The sequence below is a fragment of the Lycorma delicatula genome, chromosome 13 (assembly GCF_047948215.1).
Source record: "Lycorma delicatula isolate Av1 chromosome 13, ASM4794821v1, whole genome shotgun sequence".
NCBI classification, from domain to species: domain Eukaryota; kingdom Metazoa; phylum Arthropoda; class Insecta; order Hemiptera; family Fulgoridae; genus Lycorma; species Lycorma delicatula.
The window spans coordinates 49,934,893-49,956,120 of NC_134467.1; the positions used below are offsets into that span (position 1 = coordinate 49,934,893).

Genomic DNA, 21,228 nt, shown 5'->3' on the forward strand with positions numbered 1-21,228 from the left:
TAAAAATAAAGCATACCTTCGATTGTACATTTAGCAGGCGGTGGTATTCTAACAGAAACTTTTTCCATATAAGATTTAATTTTATCTAAATGTTTCTCACAAAAATGTTGTACAGTATCTCTCATTGGATATGGCTCAAAAACACTTATCCTCTGAAAACAGAACAAAAGATTAATTAAAATATTAATACTAATAATATTCTTTAAGCGCTAATTACTAAATTGATTCTTAATTATTAAACATACTTTGATAATTATTTTTTATTTCTTAAACCATTTAGCTAGTATTTTTAGCTAGTTTTGTAACAATGTTTGTATTTTTAATAATTTTAAACAAGTATTGCAAAATAGGTACAATCTAATTCAAGAATATAATTGTTGACTTTTATTACTTGCTTTATTTTAACACACAATGTTTTATCACGTTTGTCCTCAAATCTTGCATCCTTAATTTAACATGACATTGCCGATTGATGAGATTCTGCACCGTTACTAAGGTCGGGTGACAATACACCCCCCACCACAACCAACCAACTGTACAGGGGTAATTTTGTAAAATGTATACAAGCGACAAAAAAAAGTTTTGTTATTTACAATTGCACTTCAATAATCAAAAACATCACTATTTCATTATTTTGTACAGTAAATGTTCCATTGAAAATTTGTTTGATATTTTATAAATATATTAGAAATTTCAATAAATGATGTTATCTTTTGAAATCCAAATTAACTTACTAATTAAACTCATGCAATGTATGATAATAATTTGATTAAAGTATGACTAAAGACTATAAAGCAAGTTTTTACAAAATTTTATAATCTTATTTTATGGGAGACATTTAATAACAAAAAACAAAGGCAACAGAGGAAGAACGATTTAATAGAATCGTTTAAACTGAAACTTCTAATGTTCAATTCGGTACCCCCTGACAGAGAACGTACCAAGCTGTTCAGAAAGAATTTCCATTATTATAACCTTTTGTTTAGTTCAAAATGCTGGCTCTACTTGAAACATGTACCTGGAAGAACAAAATTATGTAATAAGATTTTTATTTTCTGAAGGGGTAAAACGGGCCAAAATTCACTCAAAATTCTAAAATTCACAATCGTGTAGAACTAAAATGATGGTTTTTAGCAAAAGGTAATGCCTTCTAGCTCATATAATAACTCATAATGAAAATGGATTCATCATTTTGAACTGGAATCTGAACAACTGCGTACGGAATGAAAATATCCAACTTCAGCCGCTAGGAAAGTTCAAGATACACAGGTTAACTGGTAAAGTGATGCTACTGGTTTGTTGGTACTATAAAGGCACAATTTATTGGAATTATTTAGAAGTACAATGTACAATCAACAGAGAATTATTATCATTACATGCTAGAAAATAAAACAAAACTAGGAGGAAAAATCCCATTTCTCTCAAAAGGTGAAATTCTTCTCCATGATAGTGACTGCACCCATATCTTTAAAAAAACACAGGAAGCTATTCAAAAATTGGGTCAGAAGGTGTTGAACAACACCAACAATCCTGGTCTCATATCAATTTTTTTTTCTTCTCAAAGAGTTCCTCAAACAGATTTGGTTCAAGAATGGCTCAGACACTGAGGTGAATGAATTAGGTTTATTATTATATATAACTTAATTTTTTGTTGTTAGTTTAAAAAACAACTTTATAGTTCTTTGATTTTTTTTAATTTTTACATTTCAGGGCAATATAATTTAAGGAATGTAGTAAAGCTTAAATTTTTGTCTCTTAATATTACAAATTCATTAATTTTATTTTTGTTTTAACTGACAATTTAAAAACAACAATCAACTAACAAAATTTGAATATGATGACTGGCTTATGAAAATAATATTTTTAATTTAAATTATTCAAAAGTTTATAATTTAAAATAGATGCAAATATTTCAGTTTATAAAAGTGAATTTTTTTATTCCTTATCTACAAATGTATATCAGCAGCTAATGTGTAATGATTATTATATAAAGAAAGAAATAGCAACAAATATATTAAATAATCCACAGTTTACAACTGTTTTAGATAAATAAGGATAAACATTAAGGATTAGTTAACTATTAACAGAACGTAGACAAACAAAGAGACTTACTTAGTGGACCGTTCCTAATTTTTATTTTTACAGTCTACTTTACCAAACAGTATAAGTGTATGAAAGACTGTATTTAGACTAGGAAATGGTATATATAGCATGAACAAAAGATGAAAGACACCCAAACAAATCCTGAAAGCCAACCTTAATACGAAGGATAGCTGAAATGTAATCCATAGTAGTTCATAACTCATTGATGAAAAAAATACGGCATAAAACTACATTTCATTTGCTGCAAAAAATAACATTATTTTTCCACAGTTACCATTTACCGCTACACAGAAACAGGATAAATTAGTTTTCTCATCTGTTAATCAGAGTACAGAAAGTCTGGAATAGGTTCAAATATCAATTTCACAAGAGCTTGATGGTTACACATGATGAGTGTGTGGCCAAGCATAATTGTGTTGGAGGATTACAACTATGTGGACTGTCAAACACACACACACCACAGATGTTGTAGTGCCTCTATTTATCATACAAAATCTACAGTCAACCTGGCTACCAGGTAATCGAGTCAAGCGCAAGTGTTTAGAATCCTGAAGAGAATCTGTTCGCGTGTTTTAATATTTTTTTGATTATGAACTGTAGTGCCTATATTTCTAAAACCGTAAGGTGGCAGCACTTGTCGCTTTCTGTATAATTTTGTTCTCCTGTTATGTTTTAGCGTGCATTACATTTCAGCCCCTCCTTGTTTATAATAAAATACATTTTTCTCCACATTTCATACAATCACACACTAATAAAATATAGCTTTGACGTACCTGAGATGCAGCAACTATTGCTGCATTACTGTTGTTATTACTGCTATTGGTATTATTGTTATTAATTATCGTCACACTAGTATTATTATTATTACTATTATTATTGTTGTTATGCGGCCTTCTTGGTGTAACCAGTACTTGACTTCCAACTCCAACATTGCCGCTGTTATTGCTCGTATTATTATTGCTATTACTACTATTATTGTTATTACTGTTATTATTACTGCTAATATTGCTGCTGTTATTGCTATTATTAATATTATTATTTATATTGTTAGTGTTATTGCTTCCTGCACTGCTAGCGCTAACACTTGTCGTAGTGCTACTATTAATATTTGACGATGTAATATTTGTAACACCTGAAGATGGACTTATAACTGAAACACACAAAAAACAACTTTAATCGGTATAATTAAAACTAACATGATTAAGTAATTCATCTACAGTGATTTCAAATTAATGTAATCGCTTTTAAATATAAAAAAAATTTTTTATGAGTTTATACCGTACAATCTTGTTAGTACAAAAATACATCTGTGTTTGTATTTCATTATCTTCTTTGGAGTAAAATGAATTTATTTTCCATATTCTTTAAATCTTTCCCTCTGAAATCATATATAGACTGCGCTATTAATAATTTTCTCCCTTGTATAATCTAGCTTTCATCTTTCATATGGCCCCTAAGTTTTCAACAGGGATGAGATCAGGAAACTTTCCTGTCTGATCTAACAAACTACAGTACTATTATTGTCATTCATAAAATCGTTTGCTGCTTTAGAAAGATAATAAGGGGGCAAGATCTTATTTTTTAAGAACAAGAGGAACTGTTTTTCAAAACCGCTATGCATTTTTCAGTATTTATCACACTTTCAAGAGGAATAAATAAATAAACAGAAAAACACCTTTTTTGATCAGATCTTTCAGATTGGAGAATGTGTTTGTTTGAAAGAAATAAGTTCTGTCTGCCCTTCAAATGAGCTGCAGTGATTTTTCCTTAAACAATGTAATGCATTTTATCCCAAAAAATGTATTTTCTTCCAGACAGATATATCTGTAAAAGTCCAATCTGCACATTTCTTAGACAGTTTCATAATACAAGCTGCTTTTTCTACAAATGTCCAGCCACTTCTTTGAAAATCATGGACTGATTTTTGAAGATTGGCTTTAGAAAACTTAACATTCATGTCATCATCCTTTTGATAGTCTTCACTTTCTGTCACACTTCTTTGCGATTCTTTCTTTGACTTAACAGAACAGATTTGTTTTTCAGACAAATAATGGAATCGACAGCTTTTCAGCTCGCCCGCACATCGTGCTGGAGTTTGTCAATGAGTCGTTAAATAATAATGTTCAGGGGAGTTATGATTTTAATTAAATTTTTTTGGATTGAAATCCACGTAAAGAATTAAATCGAGTATTGCAATAAAAATTACACGATATGTAGCAAAAACCAAATGCACAAACTACAAAAATTAAACAAATCTAATAACTAATTTTATAAACCATTCCACAAGTAACTTCACACTCTATTGTACAAAACAAACAACAAATGTGAATACAACTGACTTACAAAATAATCAACAAAGTGGCCTTGAAGAACAATGTCATATGACTGCGACACCTTAAATGTAACTTAATCCCAGTTAAGAAGGCAATCAACTTAAATGAAATTTCCTTCTGTAGAGCAATATTTTCATTAATTTGCTAAACAGACTATATAAATTGTTTTAGAGAAGATAGGAAATTACTGCAATAAAAGAAAGAAATTATTGAATTTCATTTTTAAATTCAACGTCTATATGTTTTTTTCTATTAATTGGGCTTTCTAAAGACGCCAAAAATATAATTCAATTTCTCTTTTCTTTCCTTCTATATTTCCTTCATTACTTTTCTGTAGCTTTCTTTTCTCTCTCTGAACAAATTATGTTTCTGGTCTTTCTCTTCTACTACAGGAAACTTGTGTTGTTTCTCTAAATATCTATTTATCGAGGCAGTATTTTTCTGATACATTATACTTCTTCAGTTATTTTATTTGTTTAATACATCTAGCTGAACTTTTGAGAAGTCAAAATTTATAATAATGTTTTTTGTTTATTTTGGGAACATTCAACCAAGGAAATTAATTTTCTGTTGGAAGTGGTTTTTCTATATATTCTTGATTTTTATTTTAATGTTTAATTTTAATAGATAACTTTTTACTGTCTTATTTGGTTCATGTATTTTTCTCAAAATCCTTTTTTATATTTTTGTTCTCAATTTTAATTTTATTAGCCGTTTTAATCCCATACGATATTATTGATTTATCATTGTTATATCTCACAGTTTTGCAATGACTGAAAGATTCTTTTTGTATTAGATGTCCTTCGAGATATAATTTTCTACACTAAAACAGGTACCAAAATCGAACTATTTTTAATGTAAGGAAATAAATTTTATGAGCACAACAAAATCTCCAGAACCAAAAGCAGAGATGCTACCACAATGAATATTAAATCAGAGGATGTGGGAACTAAGATGCTTTGATGGATAAAATTATAACTAATTCAGTTTTACACACGTGTAAAAGTATATCAAACTGCTACAACCACATGCAATCATTTAGATTCTATAAAAGAAAATCTTAAAGATTGTATAAAAAAAAAATGCGCACAAATTCATACCTGAAGACGTGTTATCACGCATTACAGTAGAATTAGATGACATATTGTTACCGGCACTACTACTATTACTACTGCAAAACCCAGATGTTGTGGGATCATCTCTAAGTACAGAATTATTCACGCTGAAACAATAATATAAAATTATGATAGATCAATGGCTAACAACAAAAGAATTTTTTAGATTATAACAAATTATGAATATACAAAAGGAATATGTTACACAAGATATTTGAAAAGTAACACCTGTTTTCAATTTTAAATACTTGATAATAAATATAAAAAATCAATGGAAAAGAAACGCACGCTTTTTTTAATGTCGGTACTGAATGTTTTGCAAAGTATTAATTTATAAATAAATAGTACAAAGGGCGGTTGAGATGTAACATGCACTCGAACGTAACAGGAGAACAAAATTTCACACAAAATGACAGGTGTTGCCATCTTGTACCTTCATTCCCCTACTTCTAATATTCCACCAAAACTTGCCTCATTTTCTATCAGGCATCACTTTTATAGTCAAGAACTCCTGCTAAACCGACACGCGTCGATTACATTTTTTACAGTGAAAAAGTAAACTCTAGTGACTTTCATTGTTGTCTAAAGCCATTTGCGGTGATGAAATTATTGATCAAAGTATTGCAAGTAGATTGGACAAAATTTTACTTCCTCGAAGCTGATTAAGCAAATATTGAGGATGAACCTCGCAGCAACGGTTCATCCTTCAGATCAGCTGGCGACTGGTTTCTGTAACTGATAGAAGAAACAAAAAGATGGATAAATTGATTCAAATGACTTTGCATCACACAACACGTACCACCCAGACAAAATATTAGACGACTGGGCTATCGGAAAATTTGATCTTGTAGAAAAGAACAAACAATAATGAAAGGAATGTTGTTACAGCTTATGAGACTTTAACATGTCACGGAAGATGAGACTTCCTTTTCAATAATGCGACAGACGATGAAACTTGGGTCCATCATTAAGACCCAGAAAAAAATGAAGAGCATGAAATAATTTAGAATATTAATAATAAATATTTTAATAAATTTTGTAATATAATAAATAATAATAATAATTGATAAAATACAAAAAATATTTTCTCGACAGTGTTCTGGGATTCCAAACATATACTTAACCGACCACCTAGAAGCACAGTGAACAATGAATTCCTAAGATGTATCAGCTTAGGAGATATTTTTATTGCGTTCAACAATCCATGGAGCCAATAATTCTGCAGCACAATAATGTTTGCCCTAGAGTACAACTGAGGTTTTATGTAGTTCCTGTGAAGTTGAAATTTGAACTTGTTCCACACATCCTTCATAGTCACCAGATTTGGCGCCCTGTGATTTTCACAAAATATTTTTAACAGTAGTTTTTATTCTTAGATAACTTACAAGAAAGACGATTTGAATAGGAACGTAAAAAAATTGAATAACTGTAATTGTAACAGAGTCCCAACCCAAAACTCTTTTATAATTTCGATAGTTAAACATTCTCTAAAGAAAAATAAAGATAGTATGAGACTTAAAACCTATCAAAGAAATATTAAAGGGAGAGGACAACTGTTCAATATATAATGACTGAAGTTTCACAAAATGATTTTTAAATTTGTAAAGGCTATTAGATATCGGTTCATTATCATTTTTTAACAATGTAGTCTCAGCTTTCCTGTTAATAAAAGTAGAATTCACTAATCGCAGATTAAAAATATATAAATGCACATGTAAATTCAAACACTTAAATGTGCAAAATCAAGTCTGAAGTTAACCTAAAATTCAAAAAAATGCTTCTCAATAGTAGAATTATAATTATTAATGCTGTTGTTCTACACATACAGATAAATTCTAATTCTTTCTTACAAATAAATCAGTTTTTTTATAATAACGATCAGTCAAATATAAACCGGACTTTTGTCTTTCAGGCTTGTGTATGAACATGAGTTCATACACCGGTGAGGAGATATTGTTGGCTGAGATGAGAGGAAGGGATGGACCCTTCAGCCGGCTCAGCTTATGCGTCTCTAGTCAGTAGCATCATGTTAGAACAAGAGATTCCATCAGTCGCACGTGTATTATTGTGAAGATTCCCACGAATGAGGGCATCAAACCCTATGAAATTTTGACATGTCTGTGCGCGCAGTTTGTAGATATGATACATGTACCCGAGTCTACAACCGGGCCAACAAATTCAAAGGTGTGAAACTGTAGAAATGAGTCGTGATAAGTGTTCAAAGACAGATGTGACAGATGACAATGTTTGATCAACAAGTGACCTCATTGAAAATGATCAGCACCTTACGGTTGAGAAAACTACTTTGGAAACAACAGGTATCAGCCGTAAAGTATTTTCGGTACAGAAGATGATTCCATGTCAGAAACAAGGCTGAAAGAAAATTTGTGATAGGCTCAATTTCAATGAGAGGAAATAACCACTAGTCACACGTGGTAAGGCATGGATCCATCACCGCACTCCTAAGTCAAAATCAGCAAGTATGGAGCGGTTCAGGAGTGGAGAATACCTTACTTTCTAAGGGAAAAAACAAGTGTAACAGCCGGGAACTCACAACCATCGCTTGAGTCTGGAAAGGCACATTGCCGTCCAATTTACTTCACAAACAACAAATGTGAATGCTGCATATACTACCTTCCAACTTTTGGACAAGGTGAAAACAACCTACAAAAACAAATGACACCATCAGCTAATCAGAAATGTGGTTCTCCATGACACTGCCAGACCTCACCGTAGCCACTTGTGCTTGGAATGAACTGGACAAAATTTCCTAGGAAACCTTTCAATACCTTCTGTTCAGTCTATGCAGAAACGTAATAGACTGTATTGTATTTTTATTCTGTACCAATAAATTAAAAAAAAACAAAAGTTCAGTTTATACTTTACTGAGCCTGATACATAAACATTCAAAATAATAAACTTACTTTGAGGATTTTGTTGTGACAGTTACTCCACCACTTGAAACCTTATTCTAAACAAAAAAAAAAAACATTATTTAAATTATCATAATTAAATTTATTATTACTTATAATTTGTTGAAAAGTATTACTTTTCAAGTAATAAATAGATGTCTTTTTATAATTTTTTTTACGGTTTTTTGACATCCATCATTTATATTACAGAAATGTTTACAGATAAGCCATAATATACACACTCAAAAGACTTCTTTATATTAAATATCATTTTTTTTTTTAATTTTGTCTAATTCAGGTAATATAATTTGCCTTGCTCTCATCCACTGAAAATGGACTATTACATCAACAAAACATTCCAATCTTGACAATCTAAAAGAAATGAATTAAAATGTAAGGAAAGAAGTTCTTAAAAAAAAAAGTATGTATTTTTGGTGAAAAATATAAAAAAAGAGTTTAACTTTAAAAAATAATACAGTTAGTGGAAATGATTAAAATAAACTTCTTAAAATCATTTGTTATGTAATATTTCTGTAGTGAAAGTAAATTAGCAACAAACTTATAAATTCACTTCTAAGCTGGAACCGACTCGTCTGGAATGTGAATCTTGGCAGAAATGGGGGTAGGAAGAAACAGATGTATACAATATATATAAAAGGTACTTAATTTTATAAAAGAAACAAGAAAGGATGGCCATCACCAATGTTAAGGTACACTTTTTAATAATAATGTCACTAACAAACTTACAAATTTTACATCATTACACAAAACGTCTCCAGTTTTCTTGGCTGGAAAATAAAAAAATCCAATTTTGATATCTTCAACAGACAGAGACTTAGGTGTTGTTAATGTATTAAGAAAATTTTTTCCCAATTTTATGACAAAAAAAATTCATGTAAAAAATGGTCATGTCGATCATATTAATAGTGGATATTCGCACACAAAGAATAGCATAACTTTCTCTGGAGAAAATGGTTGGTTAGGAGGAAATTTAATGGAAATTACTGTAACTAGGATTAGGAAAAACAATTATTCTACTCCTTAATAAAATTCTCAAATACAGATCCACAGTGACTGTATCTCTTATCCCTTTAACTGATTCTAACCAACATTAAATATCAAAAAACTACATTCAAAAATTTTCAAGACAAAATTTGATAAAAATAACCCTGTATAAAAAAAAGCAACATCCAGAATTAAAAAATTGTTTTTTTTTTCATATCTCATAAAACAAATTCACACAAATCCGTTGTCATTATTTTTCCCTCTAATCAGATTTTTTCTCTTTAAATAATTTTCATAGTATTTCCCTCCCAACACCACCAAAAAATTTCTTATTTAATGTAAATGTAATCAAATCACATTTTAAAACAAAATTATGCAATCATGAAAAAAAATATATATATATAAATAATATAAATCAACTTAATTTACCCTAGTATAGAAATAAGAAAACTCTTACCTTATTTTTAATTATTCTTATTTTTCTTTTCTGTATAATTTTTATGATCGTACTTTCGAGAGATCCCGCATCATTAGTCATATATAAAACTTTATATACAATTACATATTAAACACAAAATATTAAAAGATTAAGTTAGAATTATATTAAGAGTGGATTAAGTTGATTTATATTTTAAATTAGTGCAGATGTGATGGTCTTGAAAGGATTGATTTTAGATAAATTATAATATATATTTTTTTTTAAATCAATTCTTTTACAAATCATATTCCTCTGTATCATATTAACAGAAGTTTGAAAGTAAAGTTGTTTATGGGATAAACATCTTTGTTTGTTTGTTTGTTGTTTGTGCGTGATATTTTATTATGGACTACATATGTTGACCATATTTTTATAGTCTATAGTCTAGTTATGTAACAAGCATTTAATCATTTTGAACATATTAAAATCCTACTATAATGGACTGAAATTTACCTTTGAAAGTTATAATAAAAAAAAAAAAAAATTATTTAGGTGTGAATATTGAAATTAATAATGAAACTAATCAACATATAACTTCAGTATATAGGAAACCCAATCTAATAAAACCATTATACTTAGATCTTCAAATCACCCGTGGTCATACAAAATCAGTAGAGCAATTAATTATACAAAGTAAAATGAGAATAAAAGTAAATTAAACTAAGAAATAGGTATTATAAATCAAATAGCCTTGCATAATGGTTACGATAATTCTTTAGTAGATAAAATACATAATAAACAAATGTCAAAAATTAAAAATACGCATTAAACAGCACACAAAAAATTGCCAGTGTATATTTGAAATATGTAAGAGGTGGATCAAAAAATTAGTTACACCCTTGCCTTGCTCTTTAACTGAAAGGGATATATTAATGTATTGTTGTCTTCATACTCCCCCACAACATTCAGTACATGTGTAGTGTCATTGTCAGTATGGTGCGTCCTATAGAGGTTTCGTCCAGCATAGAAGTGCATTCAATAGTCGAAATTTTGTGGGCAAAAATTATAATTGTGAAATTCATCATCAAATTGCTGACGTATACGGTGAGAATGCAATGTCATGCCTATCTCAAAATGGAGCTAAATGTTCAGAAACATAGAACAAATTTGAGTGACAAACTGCTTGCTGGGCGTCTTTCAACTGGAAACACAAGGGTAATGTGAAATGTGTGAATGAAATGATCTTGAGTAACCGGCGCATTAAAATTAGAGAGATTGCACTTAACATCAGTTACGGTAGTGTGTTTGTGATCATTCACAATCAGCTTGGTTACTGTAAGATATGTGCACAATGGGTGCATATCAATTGACCGACAACCACAAATATCAATGTATTGCATCTGCTCTTTCTTTTTTCAACATTATTTTAGGAATGATCCCCAGTTTTTTAAACAAATCATCACAGGGGATGAGAGCTGGGCGCTTCATTACACTCCTACTAAACAAGCGTCACATGAATGAAGACACAAAAATTCACCGTAGCCAAAAAAAAGTAAAAAAACATCCCCACATGTTCAAAGGTTATGCTGACAGTCTTTTTCGATTCTGAGGAAAAACAACAATCAATGCCGAATCTTACTGTGAGACTTTAAAAAAAATTGTATAGAGCTTTTAACGATCGAATACCCGCAAGATTGAGCAATGGGGTCGTTTTTCTTCACAACGCTAATCCTCATTCAGCTCATGTAACAAAGGAGTTACTGCAAAAATTCAAATGGGAAATGTCTCATTCACATTACAGCCCTGACCTAGCACCCTGCGACTACTACCTGTTTGGTCCTCTCAAGCGAGACCTGGAAGATGAAGGAGCGTTTTGTTAATGGTGATGAACTGAAGGAAGCAGGTCCTTATAGGGTTGAAGGAAATTTGACAAAATTTTCATGAGAGTGTTATCGAAAAACATGTCTCAAGGTATGAAAAGTGTATAAAAAACTTTATAACTATATCGAAAAATAAATAAAAATATGTAGTTTTTTGTTCAATAAAAAAAAAAGATTGCCTTATAAATATGTTTGTTTCATAAAGGGGATGTAACTTACTTTCTGATTGTCTCTCATATATACTGATAAAGTAGTTGAACATTTAACAAAGGTTTATGAAAATAATAAATTTAAACCTGCTTACCAGACAAATAACCACATAATAAAACACCTAATACGTCATAAACATGATTCATCTTATTTATATAATTTTAGTAGTATTTATAAAATTGAATGTAATGATAGTGACCATATTTATATAGGAAATATTACTAGTTTATTTAAGGCTAGATTCTTTTAACATTTTAGAAATTATAAAAAAAGATAAACTTGGTTTCTCTAGTGTATCTGAAGAATAAACATACAATATCTGACACTATGACAAACTTAAAAATACTGAAAATTAAAAAATAAAATATGAATACAAATAGTAAGCGATTAGACATTTTATAAAGATACTACGAGGGCCGTTCGAAAAGTAACCTCTATTTGGTTATAAATAAAACACGGTTGTAGATAAATACATTTTATTATTCACGTCTTAAGACTACATCTTTCCTCTACTTTTCAACATAATTACCATTTAAATTTAGGCGCTTATCGTACCTTGTCACTAAATTAGAAATTCCGGCTGCAAAAAAATCTCCCACCTGTTCCTTGAGCCAGCCAGTGACTGCATCTTCAAGCCACTACTTCATCATGTGCATGAAGATATGGAAATCACTGGGAGCCAAATCTGAACTGGATGGTGGATGCTTGAACGAGTTCCGTTTGAATTTAACCGGAAGATCTTCGGTTAGTCGAGCAAAGTGAGGCCGGGCATTGTTGAGCATGAGCATGACAATGGATGTCAATAATCCATGGCAGTTGTTCTACATGACCTTTCTTAAGTTTTTTAATGTTTGACAATAGACTTCTGAGTTAATGGTTGTCCCACGTTCCATAAATTCCACCAGCAATGCACCTTTCACGTCCCGAAGCACTGATGCCCTTCCTGCCACAAAAATGTTACCGGGCTTTGGTGGTTTGTTAAGCAATGCCATATGACCCCACATCAATGAATATTGTTTTGTCTTAGGATTCTTGTACTTAATCCAAGTTTCATCACCGGTTATGATTCTACCCAGGAATGATTCTCCTTCTTGGCTGTAATGCATGAGAAAGTCCACAGTAGAAGCAATTCGTTGAGTTTTGTGATCCTCAGTAAGAATTTGTGGGACCAATCAAGCACAACCTAACTTTTCTGCCACTACCTTGAACAAAACAGTCCTGGAAATTTGCAGGAATTCATTGGAAAGCTCTGAGATGGTAAAACGTCAGTTTTCATGCATGTTGGCATTAATTTTTTTAATCGGTTCATGATTGATCACAGATGGACTGCCACCCATTTCTTTGTCCATTTTTGAATGAACAAACCCAATCGTGTACAACTCCTTCGCTCATAATCTTTGGTCCATACTCAGCACAAAGTTCACGATGAATATCTGCTGCTGAATATTGTTTTTCCATGAGAAATCTTATAACAGCGTGCACTTCACACTTTGCGAGGTTTTCTATTGCAGCGCACATTTTAACAAGCCACAGAAAATCAACGAGTGATCGCATGACCTTGCTACTGCCACAGCTGGATGACAAATGGCCTCCACACATGTCTGTACAAAAATGGTAGTGCTACCCCCACTCCTTCCCACATAGTGAGCAAACACAGGTTACTTTCTGAACTGCCTTCATATATAGTTAAACATAAGAATAAATTTAATATGATCAACCTTCAGACAGAATATGAGGATGACAGTATTTTGAAAGCTGCAGTAGATAGACCCACCACCTATTTTGTTAGTGATGTATAATTTAATATATTTCAATCTGCTAAACTAACTGCCTATCCGCAGAAAATCAAAAGATCCCGCGCGCCTAACTATTACCATTAAGCCATATGTACTAGTATACTAGTCAGCATAGCTATACAGTATAATTATACAAATAGATACATTCTAATAAAAAACAAATTTTTAAATACCTGAGCCGTAATAATATATTGCCTGCAACCAGAAAGTATCGCATTACTTGGTGTATTCAGTGGTATTGAGGACGGATTAATAGAAATCGGTACAGTTGATGTGGAATTTGGTGCTGCTGTAGACTGATTAATATGTTGACTAGAGGTTAATCTTGTCATACTTTTATGTAATCCACCGACTGAACCTAACCTACTGTTACTAGCTGCAAAAAAATAAGTAGCTTAGCAATTGCACTTAGTAGTAAAATTTCATTATTTTATTAAATTAATGTTTTTCACTTTCATTAGCCTGATTAGATACTTGGCTAAAACTATGGAAATATGATTATTATTAGTCACTTAAGTAAAATCAACTACCGGTATAACAATATATCTGTAGGTAGATAATGAAATTATTGTTTCGGTTTTACATTTGAATATTTAAAAAAATAAAAATTATTAAGTTTTGATTAGTTTAAATTAAACATCCTAACATAATTGTTATGTTCAAGTTTTACTAGTTCATTTTCTTCGAGTGTTGAAGACCCCGATCGAATTGACTATCTGTTAATCACAGTTTCTAAAAAGATCCTTTGATAAGTAATTATATCACTCTCAAGTTCTGAAACCACAATAATGTCTTCTGCCTGTACTCCTTTTCCCCACTACTTTGCTTTGAATTGTTATATGTAACCGATACCTCAAGTCATATCATAACATGACCTAAATATGACAATTTTCTTGCTTTAAGTTAGGTGACCGACTCGATTTCCTTGTGAAGTCTACACAAAAGCTCTTCATTGTGATCTTACAGATGTATAATATTCAAAACATTCTTCTACATAACCGCATCTCAAATACATTTTCATTATCACTTCAGTCAGGGTCTATACATCATATAGGAAGAGAGAAGATGTAACACCTTAACGTGGACAGTTTAACATCAATGTTTAACTGCTTATTGGAAAAGAATTATCAGAAGTAAAACAGATTGTTTTATTTTTGGTAATCATTATGACTGGATACTAATGATATTAATGTTGCAATTGGCAATGAATTTTTGTTCAGAGAAAAATGTACACAAACTAATTTATGTGTTATCATCGATGAAAATTTCAGATGAGATTGTGAAATTCAAAATAAAATTTACAATTTTTACATTATCAAGACTAAGCTTATGTTTGCTTCAATTCTTGGTAGATGAAATATGTAAATGCTCAATTTTTACAAATAAAGTAGTTGCATAAAAGCAAAGTAAACTTTACAATTAAGAATTATTAACAGAAAAAATGTTAAAAAATATATATATATTTTTTTAATTAAAAAACTACTACATATCAGAAATATAAAAGAACATTAAGAAGATATGTGAAAAATAAAATACACTAGAACAGATTATATAACAATAATTATTACTACAAACTAGTAAATATAACTGAAAAAAGTCTATTTTTAATTTGTTCCATAAAAAAAGGAACCAATAGAAAATTGAACATACTGAATACTGAGTATGCATTCTTGGAATGCAACTGAGGATAATTTTTTCCAAGTTTGGTTGAACAATCTAACATGCATTCATTTGAGCTTAAACACTTTCAGAATCCTATTAATAAATAATAAAACCTAATTTAAGTATTAAAACCTGATATTAATATCCTAAAAATTAGAAAATTACTAACTCCAATAAAAGTTAACACATCAGGACGATAAGTATATCAGTTTCTAAGTTAGAATGCGGTGGAACAACATGTGGACATGGGAAAACATGCAAAATGAGAGTGCCATACGGAATCAGTAACTTACAAATTAAATGTAGTTGATCTCATGGCCTGATGGTATTACATGAAACCCAAATCGGGACCTCATGGCCGATTAAAAAGAACACAAAAATCAGCATAGCAGTCAAATTGTTAATTATTTAAAATATAGACATGAAATAATGTTAAGGTAATAGATAAAAGATAATAGATATAAAAAAATAACTACACAATAATTCAAATTCAAAAGGCGTTATATGAAAATTATTTCAGCAGATACTTATGTATATGCTGAATGCAGATAGAAAATATTTTTGTCTTTTTTTTGTATTTTCATATTATGTTATTTAATATATCCAAAACAAGAATTTGATTACTTACTAAAAGAATGTAACAGCACTGAAAGAGTTAATTTCATTTTAACGGCTGACATAATAAATACATATATCCATAACGTTCTATACACAATGAATTATTTTCAATATTGGCTTTAGAGTAATGAATAATTCTGTAGTAATTTGTTTAGTAGTATTTTGTTTTATATTTAATATATTATTTACCATAACATTATTTCATGTGTTCGGATTTAAATAATTAATATGGATTTTAAATCACATCTACTTTTTTTTATCTAATAATTGATTTTTATATTTATTTGACGTAATCTATAATGTATTACTAACTTCCAATCAGACTAAAGATTTATTTATTTAAACATTTAAATGTTCTTAACAATTTTTTATAACAATTCATTATGAATAAGCAAAGATGTCCCTAAAAAAACAAGGTAAGAAAAAAGTTATAAATGAAACAATTAACTTTAACAAAATGAAATATAATAATCTTTCTATAAATCCGTTCTGTTAATTATTTCAAATTAACATCTATGTACTTCCTTCTTAAAATTATTTTTGTCATATATATATGAGTATAACCAAATTCTGATCGGCCTCTGAAAATAAACTCGCGTTACCAAAATAATACGTACTCAGAATCCAACAGTTTTCTTTGATCTTACTACACGACCGTCTGGCAATTGATTTGTTCACAGCTAGTAATGTAGTTTTCAATGAATCATGAAACCTTTCGGTATCACTTCCACTTAGATCTATAGATAAGCAGGTCATGTATCGGTGTGCTGTAAATTCAAAGTTAGTTTACCAAATGTGTACAGTGAAAAGTTAAAAAGTCAATACTAAATTGTTAACTGATGAATACCTTCAAAAAGCTGAACTAATTATGCACTGTTACACATTTATTTTTTTATTTTAAAGACAATGCTTGTACGGGTGCTTTAGTGTGGAAGATGTTGTGAATGAAATGACAGGTGAAGAAATACCGTACCACAAATTAAATCCAAAAAACAGTTTTTTTAGTAACATGCTAACTGCTACAACTGACCAGGTGATCGCTTCACGAGTTCTGAATTGTTACCTGTCAACTGGATGCAACTCGGAAATAGCTCTCAAAATACTAGTCAAAATTTAACAAAATAATTTTATAACAATTTTACTACCCCCCCTCAGTAGTAGTACTATTTGATGACCCCTAACTAACTTCATTTATTCTACATTGGCCATAGTATCGAACAATGTATATGGTAAATGCATTTAAAAATTATACACGATTTTGTGCATTACATTTTGCATCCTTAAATTGTTATGTTCTCAAAAATTGGTAAATGAGTATTAACACAACCGGTAAGTCATTAAAAAATTATAACTATTATATATATATATATAATTATGCTTTTCATTAGTAAAAATAAATTATCATAATTATACAATCAACCGACCTATATTTAATTTGGTCATACTACGATGGGCAGCAGATGCATGTAATCGTCCGGTACTACGGCTATCAGCAATTAAACGCGGTCTTGGCGTTATTACAATTCTATTTGCTTCTTGCCGATTTAATCCTGAACCGTCATGATGATGCCTGAATAAAACAATAAAAAAAATAACTGATGTAAAATTCCATATTTAACTCAGGAATGTATTTCAAATATTTTTAAAAAATGAAGAGAAAAAAGGAAAAAATTGATAAGGAAGGGGGCGTGCAGATATAATATCAAATTAGACCTACAAAAGAGAGGCAGCTCTAAATAAATGAATATAGAGGGCAGAACAGTGTAATGATTGATACTGTTGTAGTCGACACTTAACTGTGCTGAAAAAAGAAATGCATGATACACAGAAGAAACGTATGTATGAATTGAAGACAAGTCAAACTTGTGGCTGAAAAACGGTAAAAAAAAAAAAAAAAAAAAGAAAGAAAAAATGGAAGTAGTAGAATGATGAGACGGTTACTGAAATAAACTCAATATCAAGGATTTGTTTAGTGCAATTACCGATGATTGTTCCCAGACCTAAAAATTAAATTCTGAGTGCCAAATAAGAGGAATTCAACTGTAATAATACATTATTACATCTGTCACGTTACATATGTCGGGAATGATTTTGACAATACAGATTACTACATATGCCACCCTTAGGTTATGTCATGTGTAGTATTATTTATCTAAAATAGTGATAAGAGTAACATATTGACGGGAGAAATTTATTACGATATTCATATCAGTCAAAAGCTACACTTAAGTAATAAGAGTATATAATAAGCATGTCATGTGGAGTTACACGAGACAGATTTTTTAAATGGATAACTATAAAAAAAGTATTTAATGAAATATATTCACCGACCCCAAATAGGGAGGAGGTAAATCCCAGAAGATGTAAGTCAGGTAAACAGGGTATTATTAGGAAGGTAGAGATAAACAGCAATTACTTACCTAATAACATTATTTAGCTGATGATGATGGTGATAGGTAGGCGCATTAGTTGTTATGAATGATGTCATACCGGTCGATGCCGTTAACTGTTTTGAAATAGTACTATGTAAATTGCTACCGACAATAGTATTATTTATACTACTAGTATCAACCGATGTCGATACAGTATTACTATTACTGTGATTAGAAGATGTAACAATACTATTTATATTTGATCCGGCATTTGCAACCGTATTATTTGCCGATGTTGATGTCGAGACTGTACTAGAAGTTGTACTAGTTGAATTAGTATTTGTTGTATTCGTATTATTGTTTTGTCCGACTGAATTACCGCCGACTTTAACTATAGTAACACCACTAAGAGTCTGATTAACTTGATTGTTATTTCCGCCACTGAAATATAAAAATAGCATTTATATAAGATCTTCGGAAAAAACAACAATAAAACAATCAGTAAAAAACAAAAAAAAATACAGCAAGTATTCAATAAATACCAGGTGTAAGTAATTACAACTTTTAAATTCTGCGTGCTATGTCTTTTTGACTGTCTTTTTTTTCCCCACACAATGGCAATACCATCTGTATATCGATATCTTCAGCCGTATCAGACTTGTAGTTCAAACCTAGGCGGGCAAATATGTATTTTATTATGAGCAACAATTTATTTTGTTTGAAAGTAAGTGAACAAAGGATTTGGATTAAATTATGTGTTTAAAATGTAATAAAGCGCCATGAAAATGTTAGATCCTTTTGGCAAGGATGATTTGTAAATACTTATGAAGGTTTACCGATGATAAAACAGTTTAAACAAGCCATGAAGATAACAGAACGATGAGATATTGATTATCTATGAAAATATCGACATTAGAGAAATATCTAATCACAATTAGAGAGGTTAATGAAGAAGTGGAATCTCTTACAGCTCAAAAGAAACAATTTTGACCGATTTTTTTAATAAAACGAGTATCAGCAAAATTTGTTACAAAGTATTGTACTTTGCAACAAATAAAAACTGTACTGGTAAAAGTTATTAACTGAAATCATTGAAGACACAGAATTTTCAAACATGCCATAACAGGTACAGTTATGATATCAAAATGAAGATCCGATCATCCTGAAGAACCAAGATTTGAAAAAGATCTATCATAAGATTCTCCTTACTTTTTTCTATTGCAATAGGCTTTGTTCATTATGAATTCTTATTACCAGGTTGTACAGTCAACAAACAGCATTACTTAATAGTATTAAGCCATCTACACGAGTCAATCTGACAAAAACAATAAAAAATATGAGCAAACACAATTCTTGGATTTTGCACCACAATCTTCCAGCTAACACTTTCACTATTAATTCATAATTATTTAGCCAAAAACAACATCATACTGATGCCACAGACTGCATATTCGCACCCTGCAACTTTTCTCATTCCTATCGATTAAGAGAACATTAAAAGGACAATAATTTGTGACAACAGATGAAATACAGAAATACTGCTAAGTGAACTTGAAGATTTTATTAAAAAATGGTTTCCATAAATATTCTGAGGATCAGAAAAAATACTGGCAAAAGTGTATCGCAACTCAAGAGACTGAGAGCAAGGATCTGGTGTGCGAGACCAGACATCAGTGGTGACTGGAAACTTCACAATGACAATACGCCAGAGCTCACACTGCCTTTGCTGTGACCAGCTACCTGGCCAAATCTAATGTGGCAATGCTGCCCCAGCCCCAGAGAGATAGAGATATAGGGATATAGAGATAAAGAGATATAGGGATATAGAGATATAGAGATATAGATAGAGAGATAGATATAGAGATATAGATATAGAGATATAGATAGAGATATAGAGGGATAGAGAGAGATAGATATAGAGATAGAGAGAGATATATAGAGATATAGAGAGAGATAGAGATATAGAGAGAGATAGATATAGAGATAGAGAGAGATATAGAGAGATAGATATAGAGATATAGAGAGATAGATATAGAGATATAGAGAGAGATATAGAGATATAGAGAGAGATATAGAGATAGAGATAGAGATATAGAGATAGAGATATAGAGATAGATAGAGATAGAGAGAGAGAGAGAGAGAGAGAGAGAGAGAGAGAGAGATGCATACTTTTATTCTGATAATTAAATAATTCATTAACATACTGACTATGGTTAATAGAATTTAATATATAAATACAAACCACAAAAAACAGTAATTTGATAAGTAAACTTAGCATATTAATTTCCAATAATTGATTTTCGTGATATCCCATATCTTCAGTTAGTATTAAATTCTATATCTATTACATTAAAATATCCGTTTAATAATTTGTAATTTTATTCAAAATTATGTTTTCTGTTTTGAATTGTGAATGATATGTGCGTATATGTAAATTTTAAATATATATACACATACACTTTTAACATTCAAAATTTCAAAATAGAAAACATAATTTTGAATAAAATGACAAATTATTAAAAGGACATGTACATACAAACTGAAAATGCAGAATATCACAAAACCAATTTTATTAGAGATTAATACGGTAAGTTTAACTTGTATAATTACTGTGTTTTGGTGGTTTATTTTATATATACATACACACAACAGAACATAAAAAATTCAAAATATATATAGCACTTGAAAAAATGTTTAAAAAAAGATGTAGATTATATTAATGTGTAGTTCAAATAAATAAATCTTTATTCTGATCTGAACAGAAAAATTCAATTACCAGATCACATCAGTATAAGATAAATTAC

General features: G+C 30.3%; 1 protein-coding gene across 1 annotated transcript in view; it reads right to left on the reverse strand.

Annotated features, from left to right (window-relative positions):
• melt (ventricular zone expressed PH domain-containing protein melted) overlaps positions 1-21,228 on the reverse strand; it is a 54,445-nt gene that overhangs the window by 15,806 nt on the left and 17,411 nt on the right. Inside the window, exons 9-15 of the mRNA XM_075381327.1 lie at positions 18,473-18,865; positions 17,477-17,622; positions 13,946-14,148; positions 8,476-8,522; positions 5,537-5,658; positions 2,877-3,253; positions 17-152 (exon numbers count right to left, since the gene is read on the reverse strand). Coding sequence (XP_075237442.1) covers positions 17-152; positions 2,877-3,253; positions 5,537-5,658; positions 8,476-8,522; positions 13,946-14,148; positions 17,477-17,622; positions 18,473-18,865 — 1,424 coding nt within the window. The remainder of the gene's footprint in view (positions 1-16; positions 153-2,876; positions 3,254-5,536; positions 5,659-8,475; positions 8,523-13,945; positions 14,149-17,476; positions 17,623-18,472; positions 18,866-21,228) is intronic.